The 15,556-nt window shown below is 38.1% G+C and overlaps 1 protein-coding gene across 2 annotated transcripts in view; it reads right to left on the bottom strand.

Annotated features, from left to right (window-relative positions):
• The window catches only part of KDM3B (lysine demethylase 3B), a 55,268-nt gene that overhangs the window by 25,011 nt on the left and 14,701 nt on the right, over positions 1-15,556 (bottom strand). Inside the window, exons 1-9 of one of the 2 annotated variants that reach the window (XM_062587433.1) lie at positions 15,071-15,142; positions 11,579-11,746; positions 9,979-10,092; positions 9,438-9,543; positions 7,909-8,033; positions 6,381-6,449; positions 4,848-5,426; positions 1,325-2,570; positions 494-695 (exon numbers count right to left, since the gene is read on the bottom strand). In XM_062587433.1, coding sequence (XP_062443417.1) covers positions 494-695; positions 1,325-2,570; positions 4,848-5,426; positions 6,381-6,449; positions 7,909-8,033; positions 9,438-9,543; positions 9,979-10,092; positions 11,579-11,623 — 2,486 coding nt within the window. In that variant the 5' untranslated portion in view covers positions 11,624-11,746; positions 15,071-15,142. Of the gene's footprint in view, positions 1-493; positions 696-1,324; positions 2,571-4,847; positions 5,427-6,380; positions 6,450-7,908; positions 8,034-9,437; positions 9,544-9,978; positions 10,093-11,578; positions 11,747-15,070; positions 15,143-15,556 lie in introns of those variants that run through there. The other variant, XM_062587432.1, reaches the window with a different exon arrangement.

Genomic DNA, 15,556 nt, shown 5'->3' with positions numbered 1-15,556 from the left:
ATGACTGGTTAAAGAGCTTTATGGTGTATATGCACCACAGAGAGAAATAGAGATAGTGTTCTATTCCTAGAAATCAGTTCTACACTCAGATTTCAAAACCTAGTCAAACATTAGCCTCATACTGGCAACGTTTAGTTACTTGGTAACAGAATTAAAGTTTTATCTGTTCTGAACTTCATATAAGGAAGTAGAAAACAGTTACTGCAGTATGAACTGCTACCTAGCAATAAAATTCTACTCAATAAAGCACACTTGTAAGAAACCTTGAGGTTCCCTTACTGTCATATAGCTGTACCTTTCAATAGCAGCTCTTTCCCCACATCCCCCACCCAGCAAGGGAACACTAGTTAAATGATAGAAAAATGGAAGACACTTAAATGCTTCATTATTATACCAAAGCAAGTTAGCTAAGTAAAACATAAATACTTTGCGCTTGGAGAAGGCCCATACTCTGCACATAGACTACATACGAAGGAAAGAAGGATTTGAGCACCTCCGGAAATGGAAGAAGCGACAGGCCACAGTTGAGTCATCCTGCTCTTGTTCCTTAAATTTGCGGTACCGCTCCAGACGGCACTCCCGGCATTTATGCAGATGTGGGGCTACATTGATGCAAGAGCCATCCTGGAGGAAAGGCTCACCTGACTGCTTTAGCTTCCTCACCTTGCTCATATCTTTCAGCACAGACTGGCCAACTGGGTGGGACAAGATAGAAGAACGAACTCATTAGTTAACCGCAACAGCAGAAGTATACCAGCTCCCCACCCACCCCAAATTTTCAAAGATCTGTAAAAATGTATTTCCATCAGAAAGATTAACAGCATACTCATATCCATGCCAGCCTATTAAGACTGTTCATTTGCACAAACACTTTTACCTGTCTGCCACACTCCACTGGAACAATAGTTATTTTAGAGAAAAAAGCTTTGTAAAATGAAGGACCACCTGGTTAAATTAGGGCTATACAACAAAGTACTGAACAGCATTTATTTACAGATAGACCAGCTTTTGTTTCTTCTCATTTTCCACTCAGGAGTCAGCTAGACTGAACAATACCTACACCCCACTCACATCAAGTCAATGACTAGTAACTAGATATTTTTAATTAAGACAAGATATTTTTAATTAAGACATGGACAGCAGTAAACTTAAACCCACAAGAAAATTCTAATGTTTTTCAAGTCCTCTGCATACCAGCTTTGTCCTAACATACATACGCACACACACACACTGAAGCTACATTATGTAGTTTGCCACATAGGAAGTATCATCCCAGTATCCCACCCCTCCTTATTTCCAAGCCATCTGCCATTGAAGCCATCACCTTTTAGGGGAGCTGTGCGAGGCCGTCCCTTTGGGGTTTGCTTCCCTTTCCCTTTTCCCATCAGCAATTCAGCATTGCGTTCTGCATTGGGGCCTAGCTTCGCCATCAAGTGTTCTGGGATTCCCTTCATACAAGCCTTGGCCTGGAGCTGCTCTTCAGAGTCACTCAAATCTGACAGGTCACTATTGGTACTAGAGTCTGAGTCCTGTTTGGATGTCAAGCTCCGTTCATCTAGAGAGAACCTTTTCACAGCTTCAAATGGGGCTTTGCTCTCCTGTGGAAACTCTGTATGTGAAAAAAAGCCAGGTGGATGCCTGCCAAACACATTAGAAAAAGTTTTCAGGAGAGGATTGTCCTGCTGCCCAGGGCCCACAGATGGTTTTTCTTCTGTTGGGCTGGAGGACAGTGTAGGCATCTCAATAGGCTGTGTCAGGCTGTTGGTCGGTGAGCTGGAACGGCCATTCCCTACAGTGGAAGGGCTCTGAACACCAGCAGCAATTGTTGAACCTGGAGTACTGGAGACCATCTTTGAGGAATCGGTCGTTATAAACAATGTTTTCTTCTTAGCTAGAGAAGAGTCTGCAGATGTGAATGATTCTGGCCAGCCAGAAGTGGCCTTAAGACCCACAGGTGTAGAGGGAGTAGAAACCCCTGTCTGAGATGAAGATGCAAAGCTGCTAAAAGGACTAAGTTCTGCTTTCTCAGCAAATGCCAAGAAAGGGTTTGAGGGTTCCTCTCTTGATAGCTTTGGGGGCTGTAAAAACAGGTTTTCGTGATTATCCGGGGGGCGAGTATTCAATAGGCTTCGCGAAAAGGCTGGAGTAAGGGTGGGCATAGATTCCACAGGCAGCTTCCGCTCTGCAGAAGTGCCAGACTGGGCTCCTGGTTTAGTGTCTGTTGAAAGAACAACTTTACCTTTACTGATCCCAGCACCCACATTCTCTGTACACTGCTTGAATGAGTCCCGACTAGAGGCATCTTCAGCCAAACTCTCTGAAATGACTGTGAAGTAGTTACTGGTAGGTAGATTTTGGGACATGCATTGAAAAAACAAGTTCTTGGACAGATCGGAATCTTTCTGAGCCTCCTGCCCAGTACTACAACCAAAGGCAAATCCGGAAGGCTTGCTTTCTGAAGTCACCACTCCATTTGATTGGTTTCTTCCACCCCCAAAGACCAAGGACTGGGAAGCACTTGGAAGAGAGACCCCAAATCCAGAAGAAGCCAGAAGTGAATTTCGGGAATTCTGAAACAAAAATAAAAAGCATTAGCCAATTAAAAGATTCTTGTTTGATTCAGCAATACTCTGGTTCATCTAATTATACAATAGCATTACTCATCCACTGGTAACGGAAACACTTAGTCTAATAAAACCTTTACAGGAAGTTTCTTCAGTGTAAATGTTTCTGCTAATTTCTTCTACTTACAAGCTATCTAAACTAGTAAGTTAACAATGTCTCTTCCACACTGAAGACATATGGAGAAGACGAATACTTAATGCCTTATTGCACGAGAGAAAAATGTGATACAAGACGAGATGTACTGTCTTATAAATCACTGATGTGTTTAAAGAACTGATTGCTTTAATTCAAATAAACACGAAAAGAACTTTAATTCAAACTGCTTTTCAATAATTGCCCTTATTTCCTCCTCCAACATCATTCTGATTATCTTCTCTTACCTAACCAGCACACTTAGGACAATTAACTTAGTTTTTAAAGTTAATTAAACAAAGAAAAGGACTTACAGCACTTAGCAAACAGACTGATCATCACAAACCACATCTGTTGAGAGGTAGATGCCCACGTAGGAGTGCCTTTGAGTGGATTACTTAGTAGATGTTAAGCACAAAGGCCTTAATTGTTACGCTTTTTAAATACGGAAGACTTTTCTTATTTTCAGGTTTCCCCTAGATCCATCACTATAACATGGAATATTTATTTGCTCTCATCTCAGTTTATGTTTACTCAGGTTTCACAAGTCTCACAATCAGTCAATTCTGCTGCAACTTATTATATTCTGTGACTAACTCATCATTTCTATTCCTCTTATCTGAGTTCCCGCTTAGAAGTCCTCTCACGAGCACTACTCAAGTTAACGTGCATCTAAATGTTTTTAAATAACAAACAAACGCAAGATAAGCTTATTAAATAATCTCATGGATCAAAGCACATCAACACTCTGGATAGTCTGAGACCAGCTGTGAACTATCTGCATTTCTTTTTAAACAGAGATTTGCATCAGGTCCTCCCTCCCACCCCCAACTGTGGAAAATGTTGTCAAATGGTGCTTAGTTTCTGGATCAGTGGTCTACCCACAAATTGAGACCAGAATATTAATAATGATTTAAAACAAAATGATCTGGGGTTGAGGAGAGGTAATATCGAAGTTTCTCAGCACAACAAAAGAAGTTCTTCCTTAGTACCACTGATGATAGATATAATTTCAACCGTTCACATATATTTGTAGCTAACTCTGAATTCTGTTTCTTTCTGAGGTCTCAGTAACTATGCAGCCCTCCTGCCTTCTACATTTTTATTTCTCCTTTACACATTAGTACCTATTAATTTTTCTCCCAAGCTAAACATCTAACCTTCTCTCCTATTCCATTAGCTAAAGCAAAAGACGATGATGAAAATAATCCAGTGAACATCCAGGCAATTTCCTTGGAATCTCTAATGTATCTCTCATTTTCATATTTATACAATAGATTACAAGTTTCTTGATTTCTGCTTTACTCCTCAGAGCACTGAGTGTTTGTTTTTTTTTTTTTTTTTTTTTTAAAAAAAAACTAAGCCTTCATTTGGTTACTTAAGAAGTCTTCTATTTTTCTATTTTGTTATTTAACCAGATTTCTCCTCTACACATCTGTTTTTCCCCTTCAAAACACAGACATTTAACTAAAAAAAATCTTCAATTAGCTTCTGGACATGGTGATTTATTCAAGTTGTTTCTAAAAGTACCTAACTCAAATATTTCAGTGACTTCTCTGTTTTCAGCCCTAGATAGTAAATGATGCAATTGTTCTTCTAGTATGCAGTTATCATATAGTTGCAACAGACGAGTTGGGCATCTATAAAAGCTCCTCAAAGTAAGTTCTCAGTTTTCTTTCCCTTTTTTTAAAAATCTAAATGTTCAACTCAGTGCATATTCTTATGCTTATCTTTAGACAAAAGGTAAGAGATTAAGTCGGTTATCTTCCAAGTGACACTACCAAATTAATTACATTAAAGCAGTGCTTTGTCACTTTAAGGCTGCACTGTGTAAGAAATTGCATTTCCTAGATTAAGGCTCGATAAAGATAAGAGTGCTAAAAAGCTGTCTCTGAGAATTCCTCTGTCAAGTAGCATCCTTTTGTCTTGGGTCCTTCTTTGGATCAGGTAATAGAAGGGTTCTTTTCTTGGTGGAGTGGGGCAAAAGAAAAGCATAAGAGAAACAGTTTTCTTAGTTCCGTGAAGACATTTCGTAACAAGAACATATTGCAAAAGATACATTGCAATATGCTGGACTGCAAGCTACTTACCTCTCCTTGAGTTTGTGATCGGCTTGTTTTCAATTTCTCCTGTCCAGTAACTGCTGACATACTGGTATCTGAGATCCTCACAGTTGTTGGCGTCAAAGCAGTTGTTGTAACTGCTGTTGCAGAAGTCACTGTGCCTTGGCTGACCTGTTCCAGTGATTTTCCCACCTCTTTACATCCAGACCCAACTACTAATGCTGGCCCAGCCACAGAGGAAAATGGAGTGAAGGGTATCGGTGTGTCTCCACCAACTGGCTCATCTTGGACTACTAGCGTTCGCCCATTCTCTTTGGTGTAAGTGGCAAAGCGAATATTGCGATTAATCTGAGGAACAAACGAAGGCAACTGTTTGGCCCTTGGATCCAGTCCTGTTTCACTATTGGAGCCTCCTTTCCAAGGACCTCTGCTTGCCTCACCTCCATCACTACTATTGCTATCTGCCTCACCCCTCTCTTTTAGCTTCTTCATTGCAGGATCACATCCAGAATCTGAAGCATTCTTCCTCCTTCGCCCATCCTTTCCCTCCAGACTCTCTCTCTTCTTTTTCCCTTTAGATGATTTAGCTGCCTTGAGGCCTCCTCCCTGTAACAGATAAAACCATGCAATCACTACATAGAGCAGACAGGTCTACCTCATTCTCACTTAAAACAACATTTTCTTCACTAGCACAATAAATACATCACACTGCTTTAAGCTTAGAAGCATTTTTTTTAACAAATTAACAAATTTAACATAGGAAACTATGTGAACACAGAACATAAGCATAAGCTCATGCTTGTCTTTTTTATACCAGGACAGGATCTCCACAATGAGCTACTTAGCCAAGTTATTTTGCTACAGCATGTACCACATCATAGCAGATTCTGGGAAATACGCAACACAACCATATTTTAAAGTAGTTCTTGCTAATGTATGAAAACTATTTGCATGCTACATATACCACAAGTCTAACCTCCTCAGTTCTTCTGAAGGGCAAACTTTTGGTCCACTACCTAGAGTGCCCAATATTTAACTGCAGAGAATAGCGTATCTTTTAGGCTAGGAGAGAAAAAAAACAAACAAAACAACCCAACCCACCCAATAGGTCTAAATGTTATAAGACCTCTCTTAAATAAAGCAATAAAATACCAGGATTTCATGCCACTAGTATACACAGCCTGCCTCAGAGAGGCTGGACAGCATTTTTTAGAAAGGCCTAAAACAGTGAGTGGAGAAGCACAGAAGGATGATACTGTAATAAGAATGCAACAAGCACAGAGATATTCTTATGACTATCTCTTAAAATGGAGCACAACAATCTTGAATATCAGAAATCCACCAAGATCCCTACTGAACTTAGTAAGACAAGGTTCAGCTAACACAAAATAAGATTATTTAAAGAAAGCTATAACCATCTGTAAAGGTGGCAAAGAAAACTTTCCTTTTTCAATTTCAGCCAATGAATACAGCATGAGTTTTCAATTGTTTCCATTTAAAACACCTAAACCGTCATGAAGCTCCACAATGTATATACAGAGACTTGAACTGTTGCAGTACCTCACTTGGAGAAGAGTTATCCATCACTACATGTATCAGTCGAGGATCCACTGACTTTATTTCACCACTCTGATTTTTTGCAGGTTGGCATCAAGGAGGAAGAAAAAAAAAAGTTTAAGTCAGCACGTACAGTATTGACAGAAACATTTTAATGTTACACAATTTAACACAAGGTTACCCAGTAGCTCCTCTCCTTTTCTTCCTCCGTCCTCAATAATTCTCAAGTCTTTCATCTTACTTTTTTTATCTTTTTGCACTCTCTCTATTTCGGCAGCTTTCAGATTTGATTCCTTCTATTCTTCCATCATGTACTTGTACTGCATTGACCATCTCTAAGGGCATTCATTACATTAAACACAATTCTCCTACTTCAAATTTGTTTGAGTTGTTTTAGGCTTCTTCATGTTCGCACTACTGGATGTAGAAAAGACTACTGAAAGGAAATGCATCAGTTTATGCTAACTATCCCAACTAGTGTGTACCCAAAAGTAAGATTATAAACTAATGCAATAGCCCTATTAAAAGAGGGAGACTATAAAAAAATCACTTCTAATAAAACGTGTTTCAAATTGATCAGGTACTTGCATGCAGCAAGAAGCAATGAACACCCAATCTTTATGGCTGTGCATGGAGGCTACCTTTTTTATTTCACCATTGATACATAGTAAATTGATTGCTTCTTGACATGCCTACGTTGAGAGCACGTACTCCGTAACTTCAGTGCCTCTCCAAAGTGCCAGGCTGACTTACCATACTTTGCACATGCAGTGCACTCATTCTGCACATATCCTTTCCCAGACACGGAAAAGCCAATGTGGAACATCCCTCCTTCCCTCCCTCACCCCAGACAAAATACTGCTACTGCCACAGTAATTTACATCTAGCCTCACCAGACCAGTTCCAAGTTGCTCCTTAAAAAGGGAGCCATTACGAGCAGGCTGCCAGGAAAACTGTCAGACTCCACAGAACTCCACAATGCAAACCAAATGACTCTAATAGTGCACAGATAGTCTATGCTGTTTACCATACCCACTGGATTTACTGACTAGAACTGGGGAAAAAAGCAAACAGTCTAAGCTAAAATACATCAATCTCTTCAATTCAGACTGAGATTGCATCTTCTGTGCTACCTTTCTTTCAAACCATCTGTACAGCCCATCATATAGAAGCTTAGAGAGAAGGCATATGAAAACCACAGCGTAATAGACTCCAAAAGTAGTTTTTGTATATCAGAACAGTCTCTAACCAGAAAGCTACTTCCAATATTTTTTCCACACAGAGTTCATTTTCAAATGAACCTCTTTTGTTGAAGTGAGCCACATACTATCATTTATTCTGCAAAGTCATCATAATAGCAAAGATCTTTTTTTCATCAAAACATTATGTGAATAATTACTCTTCTTTTAAAACAATGAACAAAGAATCAAAAGCTCAAGCTTTAGTGAAGCTGATACTCTTCATGGGATATTAAGGAGCTGTATTTTATAAAACCTAAAGTAGTGCTGCACTATTATTTATTTATTTTTACCTCAGTCACAGACACCTCCATAAGACGAGTTATTGGGTCTTGATGGCTCACAACACCACACAGCCAGCTATTTTCATCCTCTGGTTGGTAAACCTTAACCCTCTGGCCTTGGACATTGTAAGGACCTGGAAAAGAAGTGCTTGAAGTATATTTTCAGACAAGCTTTCTGTCATATCAGTTGAGGGTCATATAATACATATATTTCTGTGCATATAATTAGGGCCTAAAACAACAGCTTCCCAGCAGAACACAATTAAAGTGATGGAGTATCTGCTGCAAAACCTGCATAAGCCAAGTATTGTATTGTAAAAATTAAATAAACCTTTAAAGGTGTAACTCAAAGCTATGGTAAAGATGAAATTCGCATTTTATTTTATTTACAAATTAAAGAAAAGATCAAAACAGACTTGCTCCTTTTAGTTTGATTTTGCCAATGAGGGCTCCTTGCTAACTACTCTCCTCTGCTTTCTGACCTACAGATCAATAATTACAAGACATCAATCCGGTGGAGAGTCATAATTTTCTGACTCACCACTAACCATGCATAAAATCTCAGTATAAACAGTATATAGCTCAGAATGGAACTATACACTTTATCTCTGAAGACTTTAACGTAATTGGACAAGGTCTTTAAAGATGATGTATAACAGGTCATCTATTGAAAGGTTCCCTCCCTTGCCCCAGTCTCCACATCAGCATGCAGAGTCTTCCTCCTGCCTTAAGTCCAGATAAAAAAAAAAAAAAAAAATAGGTTGCTGAGATCCACATAACCAATAACCATGCATCTGATACGATCAATCCTTGGTGCTGCAGAAGGTAGCTTTAAACTAAACAATTCTGAAGTTACTTGGTCACATAAGTAGTATTCTCCTCATATCATTTGTATCAACATGTGTTTTATTAGATCAAAAAGCACCAAGTCCCCATTAAGAATTACATCCCCTTCAAATGTAATACAGTGGCCTGCCTCTAGGGAGTTCCTGAGACCCCCAAATCCAAATTCTGGATTGGTGACCGTTTTACCACTCAAATTAGAAGACCCCTATCTGACAATCAAAAGCTATAATCAGGCTTAAACCTATGCTATCCAGATAACAGTCTGGATACTAATACTATGCTCAGTAACCATGGTCCCAAATTTACAAATTAAATAATGATTGCATTAATTGTCAAAATACCAAAATTTAAATTTGTGGTAACAAAAGAAAATTTTCTCTGGCTTTAAAGTTCAATTCTAAATTTCCAGAATTACCTACCTTAGAAAAAAATTCAAAGCTAAGAGCATTAAAAAAGTTACAAATACGTGGGCATTGCCAGTAGTTACTTCTGGTTGTATCTCAGCAACCTCCTTTTCAGTATCTGTTATGAAATAGTGCTTTTTGTAAAGAACTTCTGAAAGAACACAGAAAGCTGACCTTCCTAGGCAAACTGTAACATATACTACTACTGTTCTCCTTCACAGATCCCAGCATAATTCAGATGTTTCACAACAATCAAAAGTTCTGGAAGGGAAAAACAGTTACTCTTACCTCTACTAAATATCTCCTGAAGCTTCTGGTCACTGATCAAGGCATTGACAGATTCTCTTAGTGAAGGCTGCTCCTGCAGAATTTGATTTTGACTTTCTGTTCCCATCTGCCAACAAAAAATGCTTTTAAAATAAGAGTCTTTTAAAGAAATAGAATCATTAGTTTGAGCTACAGCTCCTCCTGGACTGCTCTCAGAGAGGGACAAACAAAAATAAGAAATAAAACTAAGAAAACTTTGCTAAACATGTCAAGAGAAAGAAAGGGACGAGCTAACTATGCAAAACCTGTTGTGGAATTTCAATTGCAACTATTGGCTCCACAATACTTGGCAGCTAGCTCTCCCAACTGACTGACATGGAACAGGAGCTAGAACTTTTTTAATGCAGATGGAAGTTAGTATAAACATCCATAAAAGCAAGAAAACAAACCCAAATACACAGGGCAGTGGAAGGAAGGAAGCAAGAATGTAAGTGGAACAGTAAAATCTGACAAGCACAGTCAGAAGTTAAGTTTGTGGTATACTTGAACATACTTCAAATACCTGAAACAAACGCAATCCACTGGCATCAGATAGGAAACGTAGATGTCTGTCCAGGAGAAACTCCACTGGGACCACAGAGCCTAAACCCAGCTTATCTACTAAAGGAGTGAAGGTCTGACGAACAACAAAAATGAAAGTTATAAAAAAAATGACTGAGTACATACACAGACCAACAATAGCTGTTTTCACATGCTATTCAAGTATAACAAAGAATAAAAAGATTAGTTTCTCAACTTGAACTTCTCAGTATCTGAGTTTTAATGCAAATTATGACTAAGTCAATTATGTCTAAGTCAATTAAGACATTATGTCCAAATCAATACATCCTGCAGGTGTGGCATGTTATCATAGAAGAAGAAATTACAAAATATTGACTCTACATCTTCATTAGAACTTAAAGTAGAACTGAAAAATACCTTTTACGGTATTTGATTTGTCATAGAATAAGCATCCTCTGATGCTCAGGTAAGAATAAACTAACCGTTCAAACTATCCTATGAATTTCAGAAATGACCTCCTGAAAGGATCACCTTTACACCCGAATTCTACACAGGAATACACACTACTACAGACATGTTAATAAAGGGAAGCATTTTTTGTTACTATTGTTTTGTGCAAACCTGAAGTTCATGCCAAGTGTACTACTGACATACAAACTGCAGGACAAATTACTCATGAAAATATACCTAGCAGAGTCAGAATGATAATCTCATAACTTGCTGAGGAAAAAGCAAGTTATCAGCCACCGGAGTCTCTGAAATTTACTGTCTGTATCTCATGCTCACAATTACCACATTTTAACACAGAAGTATTTACGACATTTTTGCCTTAATAGCACTCAAAGCTTGCTCTCACCCTATTCTCCTGTACCTGACTACATAAATATAAAAGGCAATGCACATTTATGTTCTCAGTTCATGTAAAACTGTATTTCCTAGAATTGACCAGGACCACAAGAAAGAGGCAATGGAGGATGAACACAGAGGTGATACCTCAAAAGAAAAAAAAAAAAAAAAAAAAAAAAAAACCTTCATAATGATAAGCAGCTGTTTTCTCAGAATTGTCCACATTGTATATAAGTGCTCTGCTTCTTTGGTTAAGCCCAGTCAGTATTCCCATGCACTTAACCGAGTAGGGCTGCAGTACTTGAGTGAAAGTCTGAGCGCTCAGATGGTGCTCAGAGTATTGGGGATAGAAACACTTTTCAGCAAGGCTATAGATATAGCTCGAGTTTTAGTGGAAATACTCGGGTCAGAATGGGTCCACATTTGCTTCTAAAAGTCTTCCAGTAGGTTCTGACGTAACTCAATCTTTCCAGGTTTGTATCACATTTTCTTCAGAGACCCAACAGTGATAAACAGTATCTCATTTCTGTGAGGTAAGAGTTGGCAGCTTCTAGGGCAGGACCCTACTTTTCAGGTGCTTCTCTGAAGACACTACAACTCACAGCTACCTGCCCTCCTGTTTACCAAAAAACACTAAATACCTCTTTTTGGTATCTGCATAATAGTGGCCTTTCAGATTTCAAAGTCTTATGTTTCTCAGTACAGCTGATGATGCAAATCTCTGAGCACACGAAGACTTTTCGCCAAATACTCACCAGCGCAGGCCATTGTGTCAGTGAGACTCGAGTTCCCTGCAGCATGACTGGTTCACTTCGAGAAGCCCAAACCAATGACCCCTCCAGCAACAACACTATAACTTCTTCAGCATGGACTTTCACCCAGGCATGTTGCTTCCAGTTACAGCCATCAAATTCCACAAAAATCTGATGATGGAAGAGGAAAAAAGAGAGAGAAAAAAAAACATTTAAGCTCTTGTTTCAGACACTGAGCAGAAAAAACAAAATTCTAATAACCCCTACGAATAAGGATAGCAGCTCTTGTCAGAAAATCAGGATTAGTATTTTATTAATAACATTAAGAGTATCACATCTACTCTGCTATCAGATGTTACAAAAGAAAAATAAAATTAACAGCAATCACCAAACTAAGAAAAAACACTAATTCCCCAAATAAATATGACCAGCTACGAATTCTGCATTTCCCATATGAAGATTAAAGACACAAAATCCATCTATCTCAAAGTACAACTGATGCCCCAAAGCAAACCTCCCACGGGGAATTTTAGAGACTTTAAACACTTCTACCTGGCGTTTCAACAGAAGGCTTGTCTCAGTACAGACAATATTACAACCGACATTCTCAGAACTGAAACCTTCAAGGAAGTTCTGTGTTCGTGAAATCTCCTCTAAATAGGAAGTTCTCTGTTGTCTTGTATGTTATTAAATTCCCTGAACCAAATGCAAATATTTCTGATATGCGATATTATCCAGAAATATCTACTCACTAGATATTTCATGACCTAATCTCAGTGTGACAACATAAACTACGTTACAATTCTAAGTTGCAACTCTCAGACAGCGTCCTCTTTTCTTCCTATCACAAAAGGACAGATGTTAAAGCCACTCAAAATTACACTGCAAGAATGCTAAGCACAAGCAGCAGCACAGGTTGCAAAGTCTCATTCCACAGACTAACAATTAAGGGCTATTAAGTGTTAAAATGCAGCAACATTCCAAGTTTTTATACAACTTGTATATTACACAAACATAATAATAAGTCAGATGAACAACAAGAAATCCTTAATCAATTAAGAAACTCCTTAAGCTGGATAGTTGAAATGTAGATTTTTACAACAGTTACAAGGTCACCAAGAGTAGCAGCCAGACAGCTGTTATATATATGTCTTTATGAAATATATGCCATTTTAAAAAGATACTTAAGAATTGGATAAAAAGGAGGGCAGATTTGATCAAATCAGAAAAGACTTCTCACTAGCAAATCCCTTGAACTAGATGGCAAAGATCCCTAAAGGCACACAAAATCAAATAAGCAATAAAGTGCAGCTTTTCCACCTCTCCCAAAGAAGTAAGGATTCCTACGAGGCTCATTTTTAATGCAGTACTTCATAGAAGAGTTAAAAAAGTAAGGTTACCTTGTGACACACATGAAATGAGACCTACTGGAAATCTTTTTCATTCTATTAACGGACACGTCACATTTCTATGAATCACTGCAGCGGAACAGCCATAGTTTTGTTTGCAAACTTAAGTTCACTCCTTGTTTTTTTTAAAAAAAAAATTAGAAGTCTATGATGGACTTCAAGACGGATCTTCTATGTTTTTTTTTGTAAGGTGCTCACTAGATATTTTAACAAACACTGTGATATCTGTCACATGCAAAGCAGTATCAATACTTTGTTACTTAACTCAGAAAGCAAACCTTGAAGTTTTGCTTTCTGAAACCACAGACCCATGACTGTATCAAAAGGAGAGAAAAGACTCTTTCAGCATAATCATATGAAGCTCATCTCTCTCTGCAGCAAAACAGCGGGGAAGGCACAGCAAATTTATTTTACACGCAGACTTTGGACACATTATGTCCAATACTCAAATTTTCTTTCATTTTTGCATATTCAATACAAGCAACTGAGTCTTGCCAACCTTTTATTTGCAACTATTAGAAAGTATTATCAATTCTAAACCAACACCAAACAGTATTTTTCCACATACAGATATGCAGGACAGCTGTTCCAGAGCCATACAATATTATATGTTATGTAGGGAGAAATTACCTCAGTAGTTTCAAACAGACCAAGAGTGACAAAAAGGCAGAAAACTTTAAGACAAACAGATATGTTCTCAGCTTCTGTTTCCAGGATCTGCAATAGATAACAATTTTTCTGTGTACTATATGTACAAGATGGAAGCAGAAGCTGACTTATACAGAATACTAGGAGTGTTTGTGTATATTTTCTGTAATCATACAAAGCAATATAATTACAGGTATATTCATGAACTGATGCCCAACATGCTTATAATTGGGGGGGGGAAGGGGGGGAAGAAGGGGAGGGAAGCAGAACACACTTAGGGAATCCTGATTGGAAAAAAGAAAGTCAAAGAAACTCAGGATAGACAAGACAGATGTGAGAATGAATAAAACATTTGCTTTTGACATGTGAAGTGGTAAGCAACACTAGTATACCTTTGTTGAAAAGCCCAGAATCTTTGAGCAAAACTGCTGCTTTGTAATTGAGAAGTTTCTGCTCTTTCTCATCTTAATTTGAAAACCATAATTCTGGGTCAAAAAGGAAAGGTCTGTATACTAAAGCCCTGGTTACACTAGAATAAGTTGCCTCTCAAAGCATCAATGGTCTTAAAATTCATAGGGTCACCTCTACAGGCAACGTCTTCTGTTGAGCTCTGCTCACAACCAATTTAGACAATCTGTTAGTAAGAATAGCAATAATGCTTTGTTAATACCAATGCTTCTAAACAGTAATATTATCGATGGCAACTAGATACACGATTTGTGCGGACATGTCCTTATCAAGAGAAGCAACTGATGCTGTTTAGACAAAATGCACCTGCAAGACTTTCCAAGTCCTCCTATAGGGAAAAAGAAAGCATTCCTTAAAGCAATATCCAACCACAAAGAATAATATTTTTAGTTTTTTTTTAATCTACAATTTCCTTGTAACATTAAAAGTAGAGGATACATATACACCTACAATTCTCCCAACACTCCTACAACTTTGTTTTTTGGCCTCTTCCTCCCCACCAAAAGATGACACCAGAAAGCAGAGCTAATGCTCTGCTTTATATCTGATATACAAAGACAGCCTGAAGCATCTGTCTAGAAAATACTTTCTTGTCTGTCCAGTTACACTAGCATTCAGACTGTAATACATCCTAGAAAACCATATAGCCCTCTTCAAACAGGAATTTCCCCCAAAGTTTTCCAAAACCAGTTCCACTACAGAAGTGGTAGCAATAAGAAGAACATAGTGTAGATAAGACAGATATACCTGTCTTTTTTGTCATGTGACACGCAGGCTCCAAACATGATTTGTAACAGAAAAACTGCCAGAGCTTATTTCATTAGAATTTGCACAAAGATCTAATGTAGATGCCATCTAAGGAAAAACATAAGAAAATCTTCACATTTTAGGATTTTATATATTAAAAAAGCAGAAGATGGCAAAAAATTCAAGTTTAATAATAATCCCTTAAAATGGTCTTAAATTTTACCTAGTTTTGAAAGGAAGGATGGTCCATCAGTTGCTAGAGAGTAGCCAGAGACCCAGGATCAATTCCCTGCTCCATCAGAGGCTTCCTGCATGACCTTGGTCAAGCCATTTAGTCTCACTGGCTGAGTTTCCCCATCTGTAAATTGGAATAATAGTACTTATGCCCAGAAAGGAGGCACTGATAGGAATCTGTTGCAGATTACCAAATAAAACTAGGTAACAAGTTGGTCCATGACCACTTACTCATTAACAAGTAGAAAGAACTATATTATCAACATATGAGAGAGGAGAAAAGGGAAGGCAGATGCTGAGATTTCAAATTGGGAGCCGCACCCATGGTCTCATGCAGCTAGCGGTATCATTATATTAAAAAATTCAAACTACAGTAGTTTTCTTACATGTAATGCAACCACAGTATTATTTTGGAGTCTATTATGGTAGAAAAAGATGGATAACACATTTATACCTAGACAAGCGTTAGCTTCCA

The sequence above is a fragment of the Rhea pennata genome, chromosome 14 (assembly GCF_028389875.1).
Source record: "Rhea pennata isolate bPtePen1 chromosome 14, bPtePen1.pri, whole genome shotgun sequence".
NCBI classification, from domain to species: Eukaryota; Metazoa; Chordata; class Aves; order Rheiformes; family Rheidae; genus Rhea; species Rhea pennata.
The sequence above is the reverse complement of the archived record's forward strand: the minus strand, read 5'-3'. Positions and strand labels throughout refer to the sequence as shown.